This window comes from Notolepis coatsorum (assembly GCF_963971535.1).
Source record: "Notolepis coatsorum genome assembly, chromosome: 13".
Taxonomy (NCBI): domain Eukaryota; kingdom Metazoa; phylum Chordata; class Actinopteri; order Aulopiformes; family Paralepididae; genus Notolepis; species Notolepis coatsorum.
The window spans coordinates 16,168,144-16,190,830 of record NC_140177.1 but is presented as its reverse complement, the minus strand read 5'-3'; the positions used below and the strand labels follow the sequence as shown (position 1 = coordinate 16,190,830).

The following is a 22,687-nucleotide window of genomic DNA, read 5'->3' as shown; positions in this document are numbered from 1 at the left end:
GACTGGGAGAGAGATGGAGGAAGAGAGAGAGACTGAGAGAGAGATGGAGAAAGAGAGAGAGACTGAGAGAGAGATGGAGGAAGAGAGAGAGACTGAGAGAGGTGGAGAAAGAGAGAGGACTGAGAGAGAGGTGGAGAAAGAGAGAGACTGAGAGAGAGATGGAGGAAGAGAGAGACTGAGAGAGAGGTGGAGAAAGATATAGAGATGGAGGAAGAGAGAGAGACAGAGAGAGAGTTAGATAGAGAGAGAGAGACTGAGAGAGAGGTCGATTGAGAGAGAGAGAGAGAGAGAGAGAGAGAGAGAGAGAGAGAGAGAGAGAGAGAGAGAGAGAGAGAGAGAGAGAGAGAGAGAGAGAGAGAGAGAGAGAGAGAGAAAAAAAATAAAAAAATTTAAATAAAAGCAAAGTATACTCCTGTTTCGTTGACTTCCAAAAAGCATTTGGCACGAGGGTCTGCTGTACAAACTGTTAGATAGTGGCATTGGAGGGAAAACCTACGACCTCATAAAGTCAATGTACACCAACAACACATGCTGTGAGGATTGAGGGAAAACACACAGACTTCTTCCCTCAACGCCATGGGGTTAGACAGGGGTGCAGTTTGAGTCCAACCTCTTCAACATATACATAAATGAACTGGCAAAAACATTGGAACAAACTGCAGCACCTGGCATCCCCCTAGCAAACACAGAAGTAAAATGCCTACTGTTTGCAGATGACCTGGTGCTGCTGTCCCCAACAAAAGAAGGGCTACAACAGCACCTTGACCTTCTGCACAAATTCTCCCGGACATGGGCACTGACAGTAAACCTAAACAAAACTAAAATTATGACATTCCAAAAAAGGCCCAGCCTACAACAACAAAAACACAAATTCCTCCTAGACACAATTTCCCTAGAACACACAAAAAACGACACATATCTCTGCCTAAACATCAGTGCTACAGGGAACTTCAATCAAGCTGTGAACGACATGAGAGACAAAGCAAGAAGGGCTTTCTATGCCATAAAAAGGAACATCAAGTTAGACATTCCAATCAAAATCTGGCTCAAAATATTAGACTCCGTCATAGAACCGATTTCCCTATATGGTTGTGAAGCCTGGGGCCCACTTGCAAACCAAGACTTCACCAAATGGGACAAACACCCAATTGAGACTCTGCATGCAGAATTTTGCAAATCCATTCTCCGCACCCAACGGAAAACGCCAAATAATGCATGCAGAGCAGAACTAGGAAGATACCCACTAATCATCAAAATTCAAAAAAGAGCATTCAAATTCCACAATCACCTAAAAGAAAGCGACCCAGACACACTCCACAACATAGCCCTCACCCACAGAGAGACCCTCGATAGATGCCCACTCAGCCAGATGGTTCTGGGACTCTGCTCACAAACACAAGCAGAGCCACCAGACAGAAACAACACTGGACTAAATCAAATTATAAGAAAACAAAAAGAAAACTATCTGACACATTGGAAAGAAACAACCCAAAACCAGAGCAAATTGAAATGCTATTTTGCCCTAAACAGAGAGTACACAGTGGCAGAATACCTGAGCACTGTAACTGACCCAAAACTAAGAAGATCCTTGACTAGGTACAGACTCAGCGAGCACAGCCTAGCCATTGAGAAAGGCCGCCATAGGCAGACCTGGCTCCCAAGAGAAGACAGACTGTGCACCCACTGCACACAAGATGAGGTGGAAACCGAGCTCCACTTCTTAACAACCTGCCCACTATACCAAGACATCAGAGACATATACTTCCCACAAATTGCAAACACCCAAAGAGACTTTGAAAACATGGACAATAACTCAAAACTCCCATACCTACTGGGAGAAATACAAGAATGTGCAAACACAGCAGCAAGATTTGTGAGCTGCTGTGACAAGAAAAGGACATCCAGCGGAATGCAACCACCATAAAGACTGTACAAGAAATTCCGTCTGTAATGTACTGATTTCTTTTGTTTTCTCTGTTTGATTGTTTTGTTTTGTTTGGCTTTGGCAATGTGTTGGAGCAATAAACGTATGTTTCCCATGTCAATAAAGCCCATTTGAATTGAATTGAATTGAGAGAGAGAGAGAATGAGAGAGAGTGGAGACAGAGTGAGAGATGGAGAACGGGAGAGATAGAGAGAGAGATTGAGATGGAGATAGAGAGAGGGAGCAGGATGTGCTAGGCCAGGGTTTCTCAAGTTCACACCCAGGAATCAGGGGCGGCCCCTGGGAGGCTTGCTATGCTGCACACCCCCTCGTGGGTCTCATTATGCTGTAGGCGACATAGAAACAGGCAAACCTAGCATTTGTTTTTATGGAAATCAGTTGTGGTTTTTAATACAAACTGTTATTACTCCACCTTCCTTGAGATGAAAAGACTGAGACAAACCTCCACGCAGGTTCTTCATCTGCGCTGGTTGCGGGTTCTAATCCCTCCTCCACCCGAGAGAGCAGGGTACATGTGGACACACGTCTTGAGGCGAGTGTCAATCACAGAGCTTTTCATTTTTTTTCTTTTTTTTTTAAGATTCAAATTTTGTACTTAAATTTTTTTAAGTTCTGGCAACATATTTTGACTAAATATTCCTTGTTTTATAAATGTGTATTGATAACATAGTGCTGTAATAAAATGTTCTAATAAATAAGCGAGATCAAGTTCAACAACGTGTGCTTTTATTTCTGATATTCCTTAATTCCATGGTGAAATTACGCGATACATTAAGTGTGGGGTCCCCAAAAAGAATCCTGAACCCCTGAGCTAGAGGCTTCATATTCAGAGCAAACTCAGGAGACCTTATAAGGACCAGCCAGTCACTAGAATGGGTTCCATAGGTTCCAAAATTCCATTCCAATAATGATGTAGTATAAGGGGGTAGCTTACCAATAATGATGTAGTATAAGGGGGTAGCTTACCAATAATGATGTAGTATAATGAGGTAGCTTACCAATAATGATGTAGTATAAGAGGTAGCTTACCAATAATGATGTAGTATAAGGGGGTAGCTTACCAATAATGATGTAGTATAAGAGGTAGCTTACCAATAATGATGTAGTATAAGAGGTAGCTTACCAATAATGATGTAGTATAAGGGGGTAGCTTACCAATAATGATGTAGTATAAGAGGTAGCTAACCAATAATGATGTAGTATAAGGAGGTAGCTTACCAATAATGATGTAGTATAAGGGGGTAGCTTACCAATAATGATGTAGTATAAGAGGTAGCTTACCAATAATGATGTAGTATAAGGAGGTAGCTTACCAATAATGATGTAGTATAAGGGGGTAGCTTACCAATAATGATGTAGTATAAGGGGGTAGCTTACCAATAATGATGTAGTATAAGGAGGTAGCTTACCAATAATGATGTAGTATAAGGAGGTAGCTTACCAATAATGATGTAGTATAAGGGGGTAGATTACCAATAATTATGTAGTATAAGGGGGTAGCTTACCAATAATTATGTAGTATAAGGGGGTAGCTTACCAATAAGTATGTAGTATAAGGAGGTAGCTTACCAATAATGATGTAGTATAAGGAGGTAGCTTACCAATAATGATGTAGTATAAGGGGGTAGTTTACCAATAATGATGTAGTATAAGGAGGTAGCTTACCAATAATGATGTAGTATAAGGGGGTAGCTTACCAATAATGATGTAGTATAAGGAGGTAGCTTACCAATAATGATGTAGTATAAGGGGGTAGCTTACCAATAATGATGTAGTATAAGGAGGTAGCTTACCAATAATGATGTAGTATAAGGGGGTAGCTTACCAATAATGGTGTAGTATAAGGGGGTAGCTTACCAATAATGATGTAGTATAAGGGGGTAGCTTACCAATAATGATGTAGTATAAGGAGGTAGCTTACCAATAATGATGTAGTATAAGGGGGTAGCTTACCAATAATGATGTAGTATAAGGAGGTAGCTTACCAATAATGATGTAGTATAAGGGGGTAGCTTACCAATAATGATGTAGTATAAGGAGGTAGCTTACCAATAATGATGTAGTATAAGGGGGTAGCTTACCAATAATGATGTAGTATAAGGGGGTAGCTTACCAATAATGATGTAGTATAACGGGGTAGCTTACCAATAATGATGTAGTATAAGGGGGTAGCTTACCAATAATGATGTAGTATAAGGAAGTAGCTTACCAATAATGATGTAGTATAAGGAGGTAGCTTACCAATAAGGGCTTTCAAATTTGTTGTTGCACCTCTCCATCAGCGATGTTTTTGGTAGATTTGTATTTGTTTATACTACCGGGCAGTCCGGTAGAGAGAGAGACAGAGGAAGAACGGGAGAGAGAGCGGGGGGAAGACATTCGGCAAAGGACGCCGGGTCTGGGAATCGAACCCGGGTCGGCCGCTTCGCGACGCAGCGCGTTACATGGTTCGCCACTTGGGCACCCCAAAGGACACAATAATGATCATTAGTGATGAATCTGAGGGCAGAGTGATATACAGAGTCCAGGGATTTAAGGGTTGAGGCCAGAGCATGCCTATAAATTACATCACCATAGTCCAAGACTGATAAGAAAACTGCTTCGACAACTTGTGGTGCTTGAGGTGCTTGCAGTGCTTGTGGTGCTTGAGGTGATTGTGGTGCTTGCGGTGCTGCGTCACCCTATGAGCATATATAAATTATATATGCTATTATATATATATATTATATATATAATATATATTCATTTATAGCATTATAAATTAAACTGGTTGTTACATGGAGCCCAAAGCTTCCGGCAGGCATCAGGACACCATGAGTCCAGGACGACTGACATGAACTCACCTCTCATTCAAACTCAAATGTAAATTCTGACGTGGGAATCCTTTACCTTTATGCTGTTGTGAGTGCATTTGTTTGAGTTTTGAATACCAGTGATGATGACGTTAGGAAAACATTCACTCAGACCTCTTCTTGGACGCTGTTTGGACACTCTGTGTCAGTGGCCAATAGACAACTAATGGACATCAAGATGTTTGCTGAGGCAGAGTATCCTGCAAGTTAATCACACTCTGTGCCTAGAGCACAACCCCCCTCCCTCTACCCCCCCTCCTCTAGTGAACAACCCCCCTCCCTCTAGACCCCCCCCCCCCTAGAGCCCAACCCCCCCTCTAGGTCCCAACCCCCCCCCCCCCCCCCAATAGCAAAAGGAGAATGTGAAAAAAGTGTATTAAATAAAAGCATCTCAATGAACGTGATGCAATGAAAATGAATAATCAATAAATCATTGTCCTTATTTGTTGCTACTGAGGCCCTGTCCACACGAGCGTTTGGATTTAATATGACCGAAGTTTGAAAAAATAAAACTCCGTCCACACGGTGAACACAGGTGAACAACCGTGTATAACTGCGTACTCACGGCAGAGCTGGGAACCCAGCAACCGATACATTTAGTACAATGCCAAAACAGTAGGCGGCAATGTTGTTCAGACATGAAGGCCATTTCAACCAATCAGAAAAGGCTGAACGCTCACTAAACTTCCTGTTGGGTCGCGATCTGCCATTAATTCACTGAAGAAGAAGAAGTAAACTTCCTGTTTAGAAGCACAGCTGGACCCTATTGATCATTTTGCCAACGGAACATATATTTTCAGCAAAGAAAGAAACTGCAATAAACAAACGGATACATTCACTGTGTTCTGCCTCTCATTTTGTTGATGAAACAAAACCATCAGCAACACAATTTACCACCAAGAGCGGATAGTTTAGTATCACAAAAGACCGCCGGTGTTGTTAGCTACATGCTAATGTGAATGGCTATATCCATGTATAGTATATAGCTTAAATGCTAACGTAATGTGGTAACGTTACCGATATGAAATGGATGTAAACGTTATTTAACACATTGCAGAATGGGTACAATACAATACGGCTCAATACAAACAATTGTTAAGGGGATGCAGTCTGGACTGGGTTCCTTATAACAATAACTTGACAACACATGAGTTTAGTTTAGCTGCAGCTACATGTTTACTCTCAGCGTCAGGTCAGGAATGCGACAAGACATCAGTCGATCACAACACTCTTCAACACAGACGATACGTTTCGAACAAAAGTTTGTTACAATCATTTTCATATAACGCTACTTGGGACAGCTCTGCTGTAAACACTGGTGTAGTTGGCTCTGCTATAATCTCTCTACCCCGCGGTCTGCCGTGAACATGGGAAATAATTGCGACAGCTCTGCTGTAAACACTGGGAATAACCTCGGTTGCTATGCCCACACGCAACTGCAAAACCGCACAACTTCACCCTGGCCACCGGTTTCAAAGACCGCGGTTGCAGTGTAGCAAATCCCCGGTTGTGTGTGGCCGAACAGTGCAACTGCGCACATACAATCATGGTTATATTAAAACCAGCGTTCGTGTGGACGGGGCCTAAGGGTAGGGTTAAAGGCCAGGGGGTAAACAGGGGGTATTTCTATTTAAACAGGGGGTAGACAGGGGGTAGACAGAGGGTTAACAGGGGGTTGACAGAGGGTAGACAGGGTGTAGACAGGGGGTAGGTAGACAGACAGGGGGTAGGTAGACAGACAGGGGGTAGGTAGACAGGGGTTAGACAGGGGGTAGGTAGACAGGGGTTAGACAGGGGGTAGACAGACAGGGGGTAAACAGGGGGTAGACAGGGGGTAGACAGGGGGTAGACAGGGAGTAGACAGGGAGTAGACAGGGAGTAGACAGGGAGTAGACAGGGAGTAGACAGACAGGGAGTAGACAGACAGGGAGTAGACAGGGAGTAGACAGGAAGTAGACAGACAGGGAGTAGACAGGGAGTAGACAGGGAGTAGACAGACAGGGAGTAGACAGGAAGTAGACAGACAGGGAGTAGACAGACAGGGAGTAGACAGACAGGGAGTAGACAGGGAGTAGACAGGGAGTAGACAGACAGGGAGTAGACAGGGAGTAGACAGACAGGGAGTAGACAGACAGGGAGTAGACAGACAGGGAGTAGACAGACAGGGAGTAGACAGACAGGGGGTAGACAGACAGGGAGTAGACAGACAGGGAGTAGACAGACAGGGAGTAGACAGGGAGTAGACAGGGGGTAGACAGACAGGGAGTAGACAGGGAGTAGACAGGGAGTAGACAGACAGGGAGTAGACAGACAGGGAGTAGACAGGGAGTAGACAGGGAGTAGACAGGAAGTAGACAGACAGGAAGTAGACAGACAGGGAGTAGACAGACAGGGAGTAGACAGACAGGGAGTAGACAGACAGGGAGTAGACAGGGAGTAGACAGGGAGTAGACAGACAGGGAGTAGACAGACAGGGAGTAGACAGACAGGGAGTAGACAGACAGGGAGTAGACAGGGAGTAGACAGACAGGGAGTAGACAGACAGGGAGTAGACAGACAGGGAGTAGACAGACAGGGGGTAGACAGACAGGGAGTAGACAGACAGGGAGTAGACAGACAGGGAGTAGACAGACAGGGAGTAGACAGGGAGTAGACAGACAGGGAGTAGACAGACAGGGAGTAGACAGACAGGGAGTAGACAGGGAGTAGACAGACAGGGAGTAGACAGACAGGGAGTAGACAGACAGGGAGCAGACAGGGAGTAGACAGACAGGGAGTAGACAGACAGGGAGTAGACAGGGAGTAGACAGACAGGGAGTAGACAGACAGGGAGTAGACAGACAGGGAGTAGACAGGGAGTAGACAGACAGGGAGTAGACAGACAGGGAGTAGACAGACAGGGGGTAGACAGACAGGGAGTAGACAGACAGGGGGTAGACAGACAGGGAGTAGACAGACAGGGAGTAGACAGGGAGTAGACAGATAGGGAGTAGACAGACAGGGAGTAGACAGACAGGGAGTAGACAGGGAGTAGACAGACAGGGAGTAGACAGACAGGGAGTAGACAGGGAGTAGACAGACAGGGAGTAGACAGACAGGGAGTAGACAGGGAGTAGACAGACAGGGAGTAGACAGACAGGGAGTAGACAGGGAGTAGACAGGGAGTAGACAGACAGGGAGTAGACAGACAGGGAGTAGACAGACAGGGAGTAGACAGGAAGTAGACAGGAGTAGACAGACAGGGAGTAAACAGGGTTGATTGATTGATTGATTGAAAAGTTTATTAACAGATTGCAGAATGGGTACAGTACAGTACAGCTCAATACATACAATTGTTAAGAGGATGCAGACCAGAGAAAGACTTTCGTCTTGTTTCCATCAGGGTCCCCCATTTTCAATTCATCATATGACACACATGACATACAGATATACAGTACTGCTACATCTATACATTTATGACATACCAGATTTTCAAATACAGTACTGTTTGTGATACTAAAAAATCCAGAAGAAGAGTATATACATTTGACATAGAAACTGTGCATTGGGGGAGGTTGGGTAGGTGGGGTGGGGCTGTACATTGGAGGTGGGGGGGGGGGGTTGGGTAGGTGGGGTGGGGCTGTACATTGGAGGTGGGGGGGGGGGGGTTGGGTAGGGGGGGGGCACTGTACATTGGAATACTGACATACATTTGACATGGAAACTGTACATTGGAGGAGGTTGGGTAGGTGGGGTGGGGTTGGGTGGGGCTGTACATTGGAATACTGACAAAGCCATGCTTGGTCTTTATTGTACAACTGGGTTAGGACATTTGTAGGGGCCAGTTTTGAATTGCAGTCTCCCGTAGGTGTTCTTTGAGAGTGTTTTTGAAGGTGGGTAGTGATTTACATTCCTTTACAGCTTTGGGTAGGGCGTTCCACATTGTTGTGGCATAATTGCAAAACGTGTTTAGTCCCTTGTTTGAGCCGAATCTGGGTTTTACATGATTTGTGGAGCTCCCTCTGGTGTTGTGATCGTGGTATTCACTGACCTTTGGGAAGTATTTTGACATGTACATGGGTACCTTGGTCGTGTAGTGTATCTTGTAGACCAGGCCCATTGCAAGTTGCTGTACTCTGTTGTCTACTCTAAGCCATCCTAGGTTGGCAAAGTGTGCAGGGGTGAGGTGGGTTCTGGGAGTCAGGTCAAGCAGTAGTCTGACTAGTTTGTTTTGAGATGTTTGTAATTTTGTTTTTAGTGCCTTTGAGGTGCTTTGGTACCATGAGGTGCAAGCATAGTCGTAGTACCCTTGAATGAGTGCTCCTGCCAGAGTCTTCAGGGTATTCTTGTTTACCAGAGAGGAGATCCGGTACAAGAAACGCGTTCGTTGGTTGACTTTTTTTATTACATTGGATGCCATTTTGTCACAGGAAAGATTAGCCTCTAGGATGGAACCTAGGTAGGTAATTTCATCTTTCCTTGTGACAATATTGTCACCCACTGTAACTGAGAAGCCGTCTGTTTTGCTGAGTTTGTTATTTGAACCGAAGAGAATGGACTCTGTTTTGCCCATGTGTAATGATAGTTTGTTGTCGGCGAGCCATATGCAGGGAGTAGACAGACAGGGAGTAGACAGACAGGGAGTAGACAGACAGGGAGTAGACAGACAGGGAGTAGACAGGGAGTAGAGAGAGTAGACAGACAGGGAGTAGACAGACAGGGAGTAGACAGACAGGGAGTAGACAGACAGGGAGTAGACAGACAGGGAGTAGACAGACAGGGAGTAGACAGGGAGTAGACAGGGAGTAGACAGACAGGGAGTAGACAGACAGGGAGTAGACAGGGAGTAGACAGGGGGTAAACAGACAGGGAGTAGACAGGGAGTAGACAGGGGGTAAACAGACAGGGGGTAGACAGGGGGTAGACAGACAGGGGGTAGACAGGGGGCTGGGATCAGTTCTCCCTCCCTCAAGGGTAAACACATGGAATGGAATGCTGTTAAAACCCTTTGTCCATACGATTTACTATATAATGTTTTCATGATATGTCCTTAAACTGTACAGTTGTACTATCCATGTTGTGTTGTAGTCATGGTGTTAACTCATTCAGCGCCGGGGGTCGCTGTCTACCTTCTGGCTAGAACGCCAGCGATGTAAGTCAATGGGGCGCTTTGTTCACTTGCGAGTTCTTAAAATATATTTTATATTATAGCTATGGATCTAATACTGTAACACTGTCGATTGTCAGTGAGTTGCTTCCAGTCAACATGCACAAAACAGATTGTTTTTTCATCTGTACATTTCTGTTTTATACCATTTTGAATATGAGTATAGTTTGGGTGATTCTTAGTAATCCCAGGAAAAGACGCGATAATAGCGTTTTAGTGAAATCCACTAAACACGTTGTAATTTTTCGCCTGATTATCGAATCTTCCTGACATCAACGCTAGATTATCATTATTATGTCTCCTCATGCACCCATGGGCTTGTAGCGGGGCACTCTTCGGGGCCATTCGATTAGACGGGGCCCCACTCTAGGACGCCAGCTTTTCATTACAACTTTTCACTGTGCGTGAGGTTGTTTGTAGAGCTAAATATATATTTTATATTATTGCTATGTGTCCATTGTCATTGTCAATTGACAGTATTATAAACCTTCCCTTCATAAAGAAATATTTTTTTCATCAATACGTTCCCATTTTATAGCGTCGTGAATATGAACGTTATATCGGAATGGTCTGGGGTAATTCCTGCAAGGCTAGTTATAGGGCGCTAAGCTAATAACGTTAAATCGATTGGCGTTTCGGCCATACACAAGCTAGAGTTAAAAATCTAAATGCATATGATCGGTATCATGTTCCACCATGAATGCATGAAAGGGGGGGGGGGGGGCGGGGGAAGTTGTTTCTGATTATTGATTATTACCAATAACGGCATTCGTTATTACAACAACATACGCTGACCTGGTGGATGGCTATGAGAACAAGGATCAGGCTGAAATTTACGTCAAATCGCTCTTACCTGTGGCCGGTTGGATTCCAAAAAGAATTTCCCAGTTATTTGGTCGCCATCTGGTAGATCGATATGTCCATTGGCTGATGCTATATTCCTTTACTGCATACTGAATTCAGCGTCGCAAAAAGTGTTTGCGTCGCAATGTGTTAAAGGTGCATTACGCGGTTTGGGGAGAGTACATGTGTTTACATGTTGCAATTAGTTTACAAATCATATTATTCTACCTAATGACTTCTAATCTCATCATAAATCTTTTGATGAGGCAGAACCAAATGTACGGTAAGCCTATAGGAGATACTTCTTTGAATGTGAGTAAACAATATTGTGTGGCCCGCCATTGTAAACAACAACAACAACAATGTTGTGGGATCACATAATACGCCTACTTCATATATCTACTCCATTCACATATATGCCTACCACTTGTATCTATTGCTATGTCCGCCTACTACAATCTCATGAGCTGTCTAACGCCTGTCCCGTCTCCCTGTCTCCCTATGACTTGCTGTCCTGGAGTGTTGACCGGAGTGTTGGACGTCCCGTGACGAAGCCCGGGAGGTTGCGACCCCCTCTGCGTGCCCCCCTGTCTCCGGAGGTCTCGTAGTGGTGACCGGAGTGCCGGATGTCCCGCGATGATGTCGGGGAGTTCGCGACCCTCTCTGCGCCGCCCCCTATCTCCCTGTCTCCGGCTGTCCCTGAGCAACGACCGGAGTGTTAAATGTCCCTTGACTAAGACGGGGAGGTCGTGACCCTCTTTGCGCCGCCCCTGTGCCTCAAATAGATTCGCTATCAGCTCTATCTTTAATCTTTCAAAATGTTCAGTTGCTATCGCTATTAGCTCTATCTTTAATTTTTCAAAATGTACAGTTGCTATTGCATGCACTCATCTGTGTTTCACTACACACATGAGTGCATGCTTACCAACTGTCCGTCTGCAACACTACTATCACCAACATCTAAGAAGGGAGATCCCCCCTTGAATGGCCCTTCTAAGGTTTCTCTCCTCCACACTGCCTGTGGAGCTTTTTTCCCTATTGTTAGGTTTTAGTGAGTTTTTCCTTACCTTCGCGTGGGGTATGTCTGGGAGTGCTTGCATTCTTTCATTTATTTGCATTCATCTAAAAATGTTTGGACCTTATGGTGTTCTTGTTCTGTTCTTGACTTATTGTTATGTTTTCTTCTTGACTTGTTTAAAGTAGACCTGTACGGCCCATGGGGACATTAACGTGTGTTGTCGGGCCCTATAAATAAATTTGATTTGATTTGATTTGATTTGATCAGCCACACCTGCCCTGGGTCAAGCTGATCAGACCTGGGATCAGCCACACCTGCCCTGGGTCAAGCTGATCATACCTGGGATCATCCACACCTGCCCTGGGTCAAGCTGATCAAACCTGGGATCATCCACACCTGCCCTGGGTCAAGCTGATCAGACCTGGGATCATCCACACCTGCCCTGGGTCAAGCTGATCAGACCTGGGATCAGCCACACCTGCCCTGGGTCAAGCTGATCAGACCTGGGATCATCCACACCTGCCCTGGGTCAAGCTGATCAGACCTGGGATCAGCCACACCTGCCCTGGGTCAAGCTGATCATACCTGGGATCATCCACACCTGCCCTGGGTCAAGCTGATCAGACCTGGGATCATCCACACCTGCCCTGGGTCAAGCTGATCAGACCTGGGATCAGCCACACCTGCCCTGGGTCAAGCTGATCAGACCTGGGAGTAGGGGTGTCTGCACCTGTTGTACATTGAGGTAATCAGTGCAGCACAGGTTAAACCAGCCGTCCTCACACACACACTGAGCAGAGCCTTTGTCGTGACAACATCATATCGCTGCTGTCGGGACAAAACCTCATAACTCCATTTTTTTTTTTTTTTTATTATATAAATCAACTCCGTAGATCATCCTCCATATGTGTGTGTGGGTTTTACAAAGTTTAAACAATGGGAAAGCATTAAACCGATCATCTGTCTAAACCTCCTAACTCTATTCACCCTCAAATCTGTGTTAGTTTTTTTCATCTGCTGAAAAGTTGGGTTTTTGGAGTTATGAGGTTTTGTCCCGACAGCAGCGATATCTGCTCCTGGCGTGTTACATGTTGCCACTCTCTTCAAAAAACAGGTTTGTCTTCACCATATTTAGCTTGTGTCTCTGTGTCGGAGAGGCCTGTGAAAAGACACACTGGTGGCGTGAGGCAGGGTCAACCTGTACCTGAGCCGCAAGCTGCAGCCAGGGTCGACCTGTACCTGAGCCGCAAGCTGCAGCCAGGGTCGACCTGTACCTGAGCCGCAAGCTGCAGCCAGGGTCGACCTGTACCTGAGCCGCAAGCTGCAGCCAGGGTCAACCTGTACCTGAGCCGCAAGCTGCAGCCAGGGTCAACCTGTACCTGAGCCGCAAGCTGCAGCCAGGGTCGACCTGTACCTAAGCCGCAAGCTGCAGCCAGGGTCGACCTGTACCTGAGCCGCAAGCTGCAGCCAGGGTCGACCTGTACCTGAGCCGCAAGCTGCAGCCAGGGTCGACCTGTACCTGAGCCGCAAGCTGCAGCCAGGGTCGACCTGTACCTGAGCCACAAGCTGCAGCCAGGGTCGACCTGTACCTGAGCCGCAAGCTGCAGCCAGGGTCGATCTGTACCTGAGCCACAAGCTGCAGCCAGGGTCGACCTGTACCTGAGCCGCAAGCTGCAGCCAGGGTCGACCTATACCTGAGCCGCAAGCTGCAGCCAGGGTCGACCTGTACCTGAGCCACAAGCTGCAGCCAGGGAGACCAGGTATTCCACAGTGGAAAAGGAGGGCCTGGCCATTAAGTGGGCGCCGGAGTGTCTGCAGTAGGGCTGACCCCTATTAATAGATTAGTCGACTAATCGGTCGAAAGGGGCCGTAGTCGACTGGCCAACCTCTTAGTCGAATATAATTAAAAAAAAAAAATAATAATATATATATATTTTTTTATCATTTTTTTCAAAAGAAAAGAGGCATAGAAGCGTGGCTAACGCTAATGGCACGCATACCAGAGGCTAACTGCCTACGAAAACAGGCACAGAGGCACTGAAAGAGGATTTCACCCATCTAATGAACACACTATACTAGACAAATATCAAGATGTATCCATCAGTGGCAGAGGACAAGAAGCCTTCAGTCGACTCCTTCAGACATTAAGCACCCCCCACAGCCCAAATGGAATGATAAAAAAAAATAAAAATAAAAAATAAAAAAAATAAAAATATTATACTACCTGCTTGGATGGGAATTTTATCTGGAAACAGACCACTGAGCTCTCACCTGGATCAACTCCATGAAGGACCACAACAGGTAAGACTGCTAGCTTACTAGTAGATGACTTCTGCTAGCTTATACTAGTAGATGACTTTACATAGAGGCAAGACTGCTATCTTACTAGTAGATGACTTTACATAGAGGCAAGACTGCTATCGTACTAGTAGATGACTTTACATAGAGGCAAGACTGCTATCATACTAGTAGATGACTTTACATAGAGGCAAGACTGCTATCGTACTAGTAGATGACTTTACATAGAGGCAAGACTGCTATCGTACTAGTAGATGACTTTACATAGAGGCAAGACTGCTATCGTACTAGTAGATGACTTTACATAGAGGCAAGACTGCTAGCTTACTAGTAGATGACTTTACATAGAGGCAAGACTGCTAGCTTACTAGTAGATGCCTTTACATAGAGGCAAGCCTGCTGATTTTGACAAGCTCTACTAGAGTGAAATATCCCTTTAAATGTTATTGTAGCGCCAGCACACTAACCCCTCCCCAAAAAGTTCGTTATATGACACGAGATTCTCTGTCAAACACACACACACACATGTGATTATTTTGAATAATAAAACGATGCCATTATGTCTATATAGTGTTTTAATTATTGTTTGAACGCAACGGTGAACGTGCAGCAAAGGTGTGAGAGGGAGAGAGATATGAAATAGGTGAGGTCGCGCAGGCGCAAACGCGTCCCAGATTGACAGGAACGACGCGCTGCATTCCACACATCCTTCTGTGAGCAGAGGAGGACCCACCGGGAACACGTTATTATTATAACAGATATAATAACTGTCGAATAATCACCAAATCAGTCGCCATGTCCGCTGGAGGAGACCTAGGGAACCCTCTGAGGAAATTTAAACTGGTGTTTTTAGGAGAGCAGAGCGGTGAGTATATAATAGGGTTCCTCGAAGCTTTGCTTGTCATTCCTTTTTGCCCCAAAACACGCATCTCGCGAAGGCCTCCTTGTCTTCATAATCGCTGGTGATTTTAAAAGTTTTAACCGGATAAGTGGATGTGTTTATTATGTCGTTATTTCACCCCCAGGCAGCAGGACGACACCCGATTCACCCGTTCGTGGCACAGCCAGGCAAATGTGATTAGTCGTGGGGGGGGGGGGGGGGGAGGCACGCACATATAATATAATATGTGCGTGAATAAATTTTTTCCACGACTAATCATATTGTTCTAAAGGCACAGCCCTAGTGCCATGAATAACGTGTTTGAAATATTCGTGGAGAGAGCCAGCTGGTCTCTATATACAGTCTAGAGATGGTGCTGATGATTTGGGATGTTTTGATATAATGCACTGCAGTGACCCGACAAAAATATATTTGGTCCGTTTCGTTACCTCCTTTTTATTAATATCGTGTTTGTTGAACAATTGTCACTATATCACCCCACCCTATACACAGTCTGTTGTCTTTTTTTCCTGTGTTTTCTTTTCTTTCGAGTTCCACTGTAGAGGCTGCTGTAATAAAGAGTTCCCCTGTGTGTCGGCTCGGGACACACCCTAGGTTGGCGATGTCTGTAGAATTCCTAAAGGCTGCGTGTGGCTCCTCCGTCGCGTTTTGACAGTTCGTTCTCATCATCATCATAAACACGGAAATAAAACGAAAAGGGGGCTTCATGTTTGGTGCCACGACTTCATATTCACATTGAATAATAATCCGTGTATTCTTGGGGGACAACAATGTCGTTTGATACATACGATAGCACAGGTTCAAGAGGACTGGGTCGATAAGGCGTTTAGCGCTGTATATGAGCTGCAGGCTGACTGTCTACGTGGTTAGACATCACACATCACACACACATCTATAGTGGTTCTGCCCACTCACCCCCGATGAAATATATATATACATATATATAAATAGCCTACCTATTGGACCATAGGTAAAATGATACAGAATGAGGGTTTATTATGACAATACAGGATTCTGTAACGGGCTAGGTGCACTTGTGCCAGACTGTGCTAGTTGTGCTGCTTCTCCCTCCCTCCCTCTCTCCCTCTCTCTCTCACTCTCTCACTCTCTCTCTCTCTCTCTCTCTCTCTCTCTCTCTCTCTCTCTTGGCTTGAGTCCCACAGGCCTCGTGGTGGAAAAGGTCCTCTCTATGTTGAATCAACACAGCGCTGAATATCTATTCAAGTCAGACTCTATATACGACGTGACTGTCTTAACGAAGACAACCTCTTGGAGTCAGATGTCCACTGTTACAGAATCATAAACTTATACAGCGATGTATAACTTTGACTGAACATACTGAGTAGACCATTCGTTTGGGGTCATTGCACTAAATTATCGAGATATAGGCTAATGTTCCACTATAGAGATCTAACATCATTCTACTACTGTGTGGCAATGTTCAAAAAAAAAAACGAAACCCACGCTGTCAGTCTGATGCCTTATTGTTTTAGCCTGGTATCAGCCTGGTATCTTACTGTCTGATGTCTTGTTTTAGCCTGGTATCATACTGTCTGATGCCTTGTTTTAGCCTGATATCTGATGCCTTGTTTTAGCCTGGTATCATACTGTCTGATGCCTTGTTTTTGCCTGGTATCATACAGTCTGATGCCCTGTTTTAGCCTGGTATCAGCCTGGTATCATACAGTCTGATGCCTTGTTTTAGCCTGATATCAGCCTGGTATCATACAGTCTGGTGCCTTGTTTTAGCCTGGTATCATACAGTCTGATACCTTGTTTTAGCCTGATATCTGATGCCTTGTTTTAGCCTGGTATCATACTGTCTGATGCCTTGTTTTAGCCTGATATCTGATGCCTTGTTTTAGCCTGGTATCATACTGTCTGATGCCTTGTTTTAGCCTGATATCTGATGCCTTGTTTTTGCCTGGTATCATACTGTCTGATGCCTTGTTTTAGCCTGGTATCATACTGTCTGATGCCTTGTTTTTGCCTGGTATCATACTGTCTGATGCCTTGTTTTAGCCTGATATCATAGTGTCTGATGCCTTGTTTTAGCCTGATATCAGCCTGGTATCATACAGTCTGATGCCTTGTTTTAGCCTGGTATCATACTGTCTGATGCCCTGTTTTAGCCTGGTATCAGCCTGGTATCATACAGTCTGATGCCTTGTTTTAGCCTGATATCTGATGCCTTGTTTTAGCCTGGTATCATACTGTCTGATACCTTGTTTTAGCCTGGTATCATACTGTCTGATGCCCTGTTTTAGCCTGGTATCAGCCTGGTATCATACTGTCTGATGCCTTGTTTTAGCCTGATATCAGCCTGGTATCATACTGTCTGATGCCTTGTTTTAGCCTGATATCAGCCTGGTATCATACAGTCTGGTGCCTTGTTTTAGCCTGGTATCATACAGTCTGGTGCCTTGTTTTAGCCAGATAACATACTGTCTGATACCTTGTTTTAGCCTGGTATCATACTGTCTGATACCTTGTTTTAGCCTGATATCATACTGTCTGATGCCTTGTTTTAGCCTGATATCTGATGCCTTGTTTTTGCCTGGTATCATACTGTCTGATGCCTTGTTTTAGCCTGGTATCATACAGTCTGATGCCTTGTTTTAGCCTGGTATCATACTGTCTGATGCCCTGTTTTAGCCTGGTATCAGCCTGGTATCATACAGTCTGATGCCTTGTTTTAGCCTGATATCTGATGCCTTGTTTTAGCCTGGTATCATACTGTCTGATGCCTTGTTTTCGCCTGGTATCTGATACCTTGTTTTAGCCTGATAACATACTGTCTGATACCTTGTTTTAGCCTGGTATCATACTGTCTGATACCTTGTTTTAGCCTGATATCATACTGTCTGATGCCTTGTTTTAGCCTGATATCTGATGCCTTGTTTTTGCCTGGTATCATACTGTCTGATGCCTTGTTTTAGCCTGGTATCATACTGTCTGATGCCTTGTTTTAGCCTGATATCAGCCTGGTATCATACAGTCTGGTGCCTTGTTTTAGCCTGGTATCATACTGTCTGATGCCTTGTTTTAGCCTGGTATCATACAGTCTGATGCCTTGTTTTAGCCTGGTATCATACTGTCTGATGCCCTGTTTTAGCCTGGTATCAGCCTGGTATCATACAGTTTGATGCCTTGTTTTAGCCTGATATCTGATGCCTTGTTTTAGCCTGGTATCATACTGTCTGATGCCCTGTTTTAGCCTGGTATCAGCCTGGTATCATACTGTCTGATGCCTTGTTTTAGCCTGGTATCATACTGTCTGATACCTTGTTTTAGCCTGGTATCATACAGTCTGATACCTTGTTTTAGCCTGGTATCATACAGTCTGATACCTTGTTTTAGCCTGGTATCATACTGTCTGATACCTTGTTTTAGCCTGGTATCATACTGTCTGATACCTTGTTTTAGCCTTTAGATGAACAGTGTAGACAGTAGACCATTCGTTTGGGGTCATTGCACTAAATGATCGAGATATAGGCTAATGTTCCACTATAGAGATCTAACATCATTCTACTGTATGGCAATGTTAAAAAAAAACGAAACCCACGCTGTCAGTCTGATGCCTTATTGTTTTAGCCTGATATCATAGTGTCTGATGCCTTGTTTTCGCCTGGTATCAGCCTGGTATCATACTGTCTGATGCCTTGTTTTCGCCTGGTATCAGCCTGGTATCATACTGTCTGATGCCTTGTTTTCGCCTGGTATCAGCCTGGTATCATACTGTTTGATGCCTTGTTTTCGCCTGGTATCTGATACCTTGTTTTAGCCTGGTATCATACTGTCTGATGCCTTGTTTTAGCCTGGTATCATACTGTCTGATACCTTGTTTTAGCCTGGTATCATACTGTCTGATACCTTGTTTTAGCCTGGTATCATACTGTCTGATGCCTTGTTTTAGCCTGGTATCATACTGTCTGATACCTTGTTTTAGCCTGGTATCATACAATCTGATACCTTGTTTTAGCCTGGTATCAGCCTGGTATCATACAGTCTGATGCCTTGTTTTAGCCTGGTATCAGCCTGGTATCATACTGTCTGATGCCTTGTTTTAGCCTGGTATCAGCCTGGTATCATACAGTCTGATGCCTTGTTTTAGCCTGGTATTATACTGTCTGATGCCTTATTTTAGCCTGATATCAGCCTGGTATCATAATAATAATAATAATAATAATAATAATAATAATAATAATAATAATAATAATAATAATAATAATAATAATAATAATAATAATAATGGATTGGATTTATATAGCGCTCTTCTCTGACTCAGAGCGCTTCACAGAGTCCATTATTTGTTTATACACAGTCATACCGGTGGTGGTAAGCTACAATTGCAGCCAGAGCTGCCCTGAGGCAGACTCATGGAAGCGTGGCGAATAATCATCGCCTACGGCCCCTCCGACCACCAGCAACATTCATTCACATGCATACACATTCATACGAGGCAAGTAGGTTAAGTGTCTTGCCCAAGGACACAACGACAATGGGATGGACATGGGCTTGAGCGGGATTCGAACCACCAACCATTCGATCATTGGACGCCCCGCTCTACCCCTGAGCCATAGCCGCCCCATACAGTCTGATACCTTGTTTTAGCCTGATATCATAGAGTCTGATGCCTTGTTTTAGCCTGGTATCATAGAGTCTGATGCCTTGTTTTAGCCTGGTATCATACTGTCTGATGCCTTGTTTTAGCCTGGTATCATACTGTCTGATACCTTGTTTTAGCCTGTTATCATACTGTCTGATGCCTTGTTTTAGCCTGGTATCTGATACCTTGTTTTAGCCTGGTATAAGATGCCTTGTTTTAGCCTGGTATCAGATGCCTTGTTTTAGCCTGGTATCAGATGCCTTTTTTAGCCTGGTATCAGATGCCTTGTTTTAGCCTGGTATCAGATGCCTTGTTTTAGCCTGGTATCAGATGCCTTGTTTTAGCCTGGTATCAGGCCCCCTAGTGGTTGGGACGCTGGCATCCCACATTAATGAACCCAACACGACTGTGTTTCAGAGGCCGTAGCAGCTCAATTTAAAGCTAGAGTGAAGATACTGGTATCACATGAAACTAGACCACCATGCTAGCAAGCATGTCAACCATGTGTAGCTCGTTGGGAAGGAGGCTAAATTATGCTCCAAAGTTAGGAAATATTTTGGTGAGGGGAAAAAATGGCATGGCCATTTTAAAGGGGTCCCTTGACCTCTGACCTCGAAATATCTGAATGAATGTTCTAGGTTCTTGGATGTTCTATTGGTACCCACACATCTCTTTATGCTATTGCCATGCAGTTCTGGCCAAAAAACAGCTTTGTTTTGCATGCAGTGCAAATGCGTTATTTTGCATTATTTCTGCATACTGGCATCTTGGAGTTGCATACACTGGGTATGAATGGAAAACTCAATGAGCCCAACTGTCTTCATGTGTGATGACGGGTCCCATAGTATCCAACTGTCTTCATGTGTGATGATGTTAGTCTCCATAGTAACCAACTGTCTTCATGTGTGATGATGTTAGTCTCCATAGTAACCAACTGTCTTCATGTCTGATGATGATGTTAGTCTCCATAGTAACCAACTGTCTTCATGTGTGATGATGTTAGTCCCCATAGTAACCAACTGTCTTCATGTGTGATGATGTTAGTCCCCATAGTAACCAACTGTCTTCATGTGTGATGATGTTAGTCTCCATAGTAACCAACTGTCTTCATGTGTGATGATGATGTTAGTCTCCATAGTAACCAACTGTCTTCATGTGTGATGATGTTAGTCCCCATAGTAACCAACTGTCTTCATGTGTGATGATGTTAGTCCCCATAGTAACCAACTGTCTTCATGTGTGATGATGTTAGTCTCCATAGTAACCAACTGTCTTCATGTGTGATGATGTTAGTCCCCATAGTAACCAACTGTCTTCATGTGTGATGATGTTAGTCTCCATAGTAACCAACTGTCTTCATGTGTGATGATGATGTTAGTCTCCATAGTAACCAACTGTCTTCATGTGTGATGATGTTAGTCTCCATAGTAACCAACTGTCTTCATGTGTGATGATGTTAGTCCCCATAGTAACCAACTGTCTTCATGTGTGATGATGTTAGTCTCCATAGTAACCAACTGTCTTAATGTGTGATGATGTTAGTCCCCATAGTAACCAACTGTCTTCATGTGTGATGATGATGTTAGTCTCCATAGTAACCAACTGTCTTCATGTGTGATGATGTTAGTCTCCATAGTAACCAACTGTCTTCATGTGTGATGATGTTAGTCCCCATAGTAACCAACTGTCTTCATGTGTGATGATGTTAGTCTCCATAGTAACCAACTGTCTTCATGTGTGATGATGTTAGTCCCCATAGTAACCAACTGTCTTCATGTGTGATGATGATGTTAGTCTCCATAGTAACCAACTGTCTTCATGTGTGATGATGATGTTAGTCTCCATAGTAACCAACTGTCTTCATGTGTGATGATGTTAGTCTCCATAGTAACCAACTGTCTTCATGTGGGTATGATGTTAGTCTCCATAGTAACCAACTGTCTTCATGTGTGATGATGTTAGTCCCCATAGTAACCAACTGTCTTCATGTGTGATGATGATGTTAGTCCCCATAGTAACCAACTGTCTTCATGTGTGATGACGGGTCCCATAGTAGCCAACTGTCTTCATGTCTGATGATGATGTTGGTCCCCATAGTAACCAACTGTCTTCATGTCTGATGATGATGTTGGTCCCCATAGTAGCCAACTCTCTTCATGTGTGATGATGATGTTAGTCTCCATAGTAACCAACTCTCTTCATGTGTGATGATGTTAGTCCCCATAGTAACCAACTGTCTTCATGTGTGATGATGTTAGTCTCCATAGTAACCAACTGTCTTCATGTGTGATGATGTTAGTCCCCATAGTAACCAACTGTCTTCATGTGTGATGATGTTGGTCTCCATAGTAACCAACTGTCTTCATGTGTGATGATGATGTTAGTCCCCATAGTAACCAACTGTCTTCATGTGTGATGATGATGTTAGTCCCCATAGTAACCAACTGTCTTCATGTGTGATGATGATGTTAGTCTCCATAGTAACCAACTGTCTTCATGTGATGATGATGTTAGTCCCCATAGTAACCAACTGTCTTCATGTGTGCTGATGTTAGTCCCCATAGTAACCAACTGTCTTCATGTGATGATGATGTTAGTCCCCATAGTAACCAACTGTCTTCATGTGTGCTGATGTTAGTCCCCATAGTAGCCATGTCACTGTAGTGTTAGTGATTACTATTGTAGTGAGACCGTTTAGTAATTACTGTATAAAACGTCAGTAGCTGTACAATATTTGTTTGCAAATGGGATTTTGAGAGATCCACTGTAAACGCAAGATTTGAACCTGCGCTCTTCTTTGACTGAAGCCATCATCCATGGTTCTGTTTACCTCTGGAGTTAGAAAGCCAATTCAGCTGCTGCACAACAGCGTTTAGATCTGGTACAATGTGGCTCATGTGTTTATTATACAGGCGAGGTTGATGAGATAGGACTAAGAGCAGCTATGCAGCAGGGCTGACAGGTATCCAGATAAGAAGGTACACCGTCATGGATCCATGCAACGGTATGGATTTTTACAATACCATCGTCTAAGGGTGGGCAATATGACGATATTAAATAAATATCGGGTACAGT

At 44.3% G+C, this 22,687-nt stretch overlaps 1 protein-coding gene and 1 pseudogene across 2 annotated transcripts in view; both read left to right on the top strand.

The window, feature by feature from the left end:
* Window positions 1–13,082, top strand: part of LOC311239266 (solute carrier organic anion transporter family member 2A1-like) — a 42,289-nt pseudogene extending 29,207 nt beyond the window's left edge. The window contains exon 17 of the transcript in view: window positions 12,940–13,082. The product of the transcript in view is annotated as a solute carrier organic anion transporter family member 2A1-like (transcript). The remainder of the gene's footprint in view (window positions 1–12,939) is intronic.
* Window positions 13,083–14,766: 1,684 nt separating this feature from the next.
* The window catches only part of LOC311238667 (ras-related protein Rab-6B-like), a 32,940-nt gene continuing 25,019 nt past the window's right edge, over window positions 14,767–22,687 (top strand). Inside the window, exon 1 of the mRNA XM_084326809.1 lies at window positions 14,767–14,967. Coding sequence (XP_084182935.1) covers window positions 14,898–14,967 — 70 coding nt within the window. The 5' untranslated portion in view covers window positions 14,767–14,897. The remainder of the gene's footprint in view (window positions 14,968–22,687) is intronic.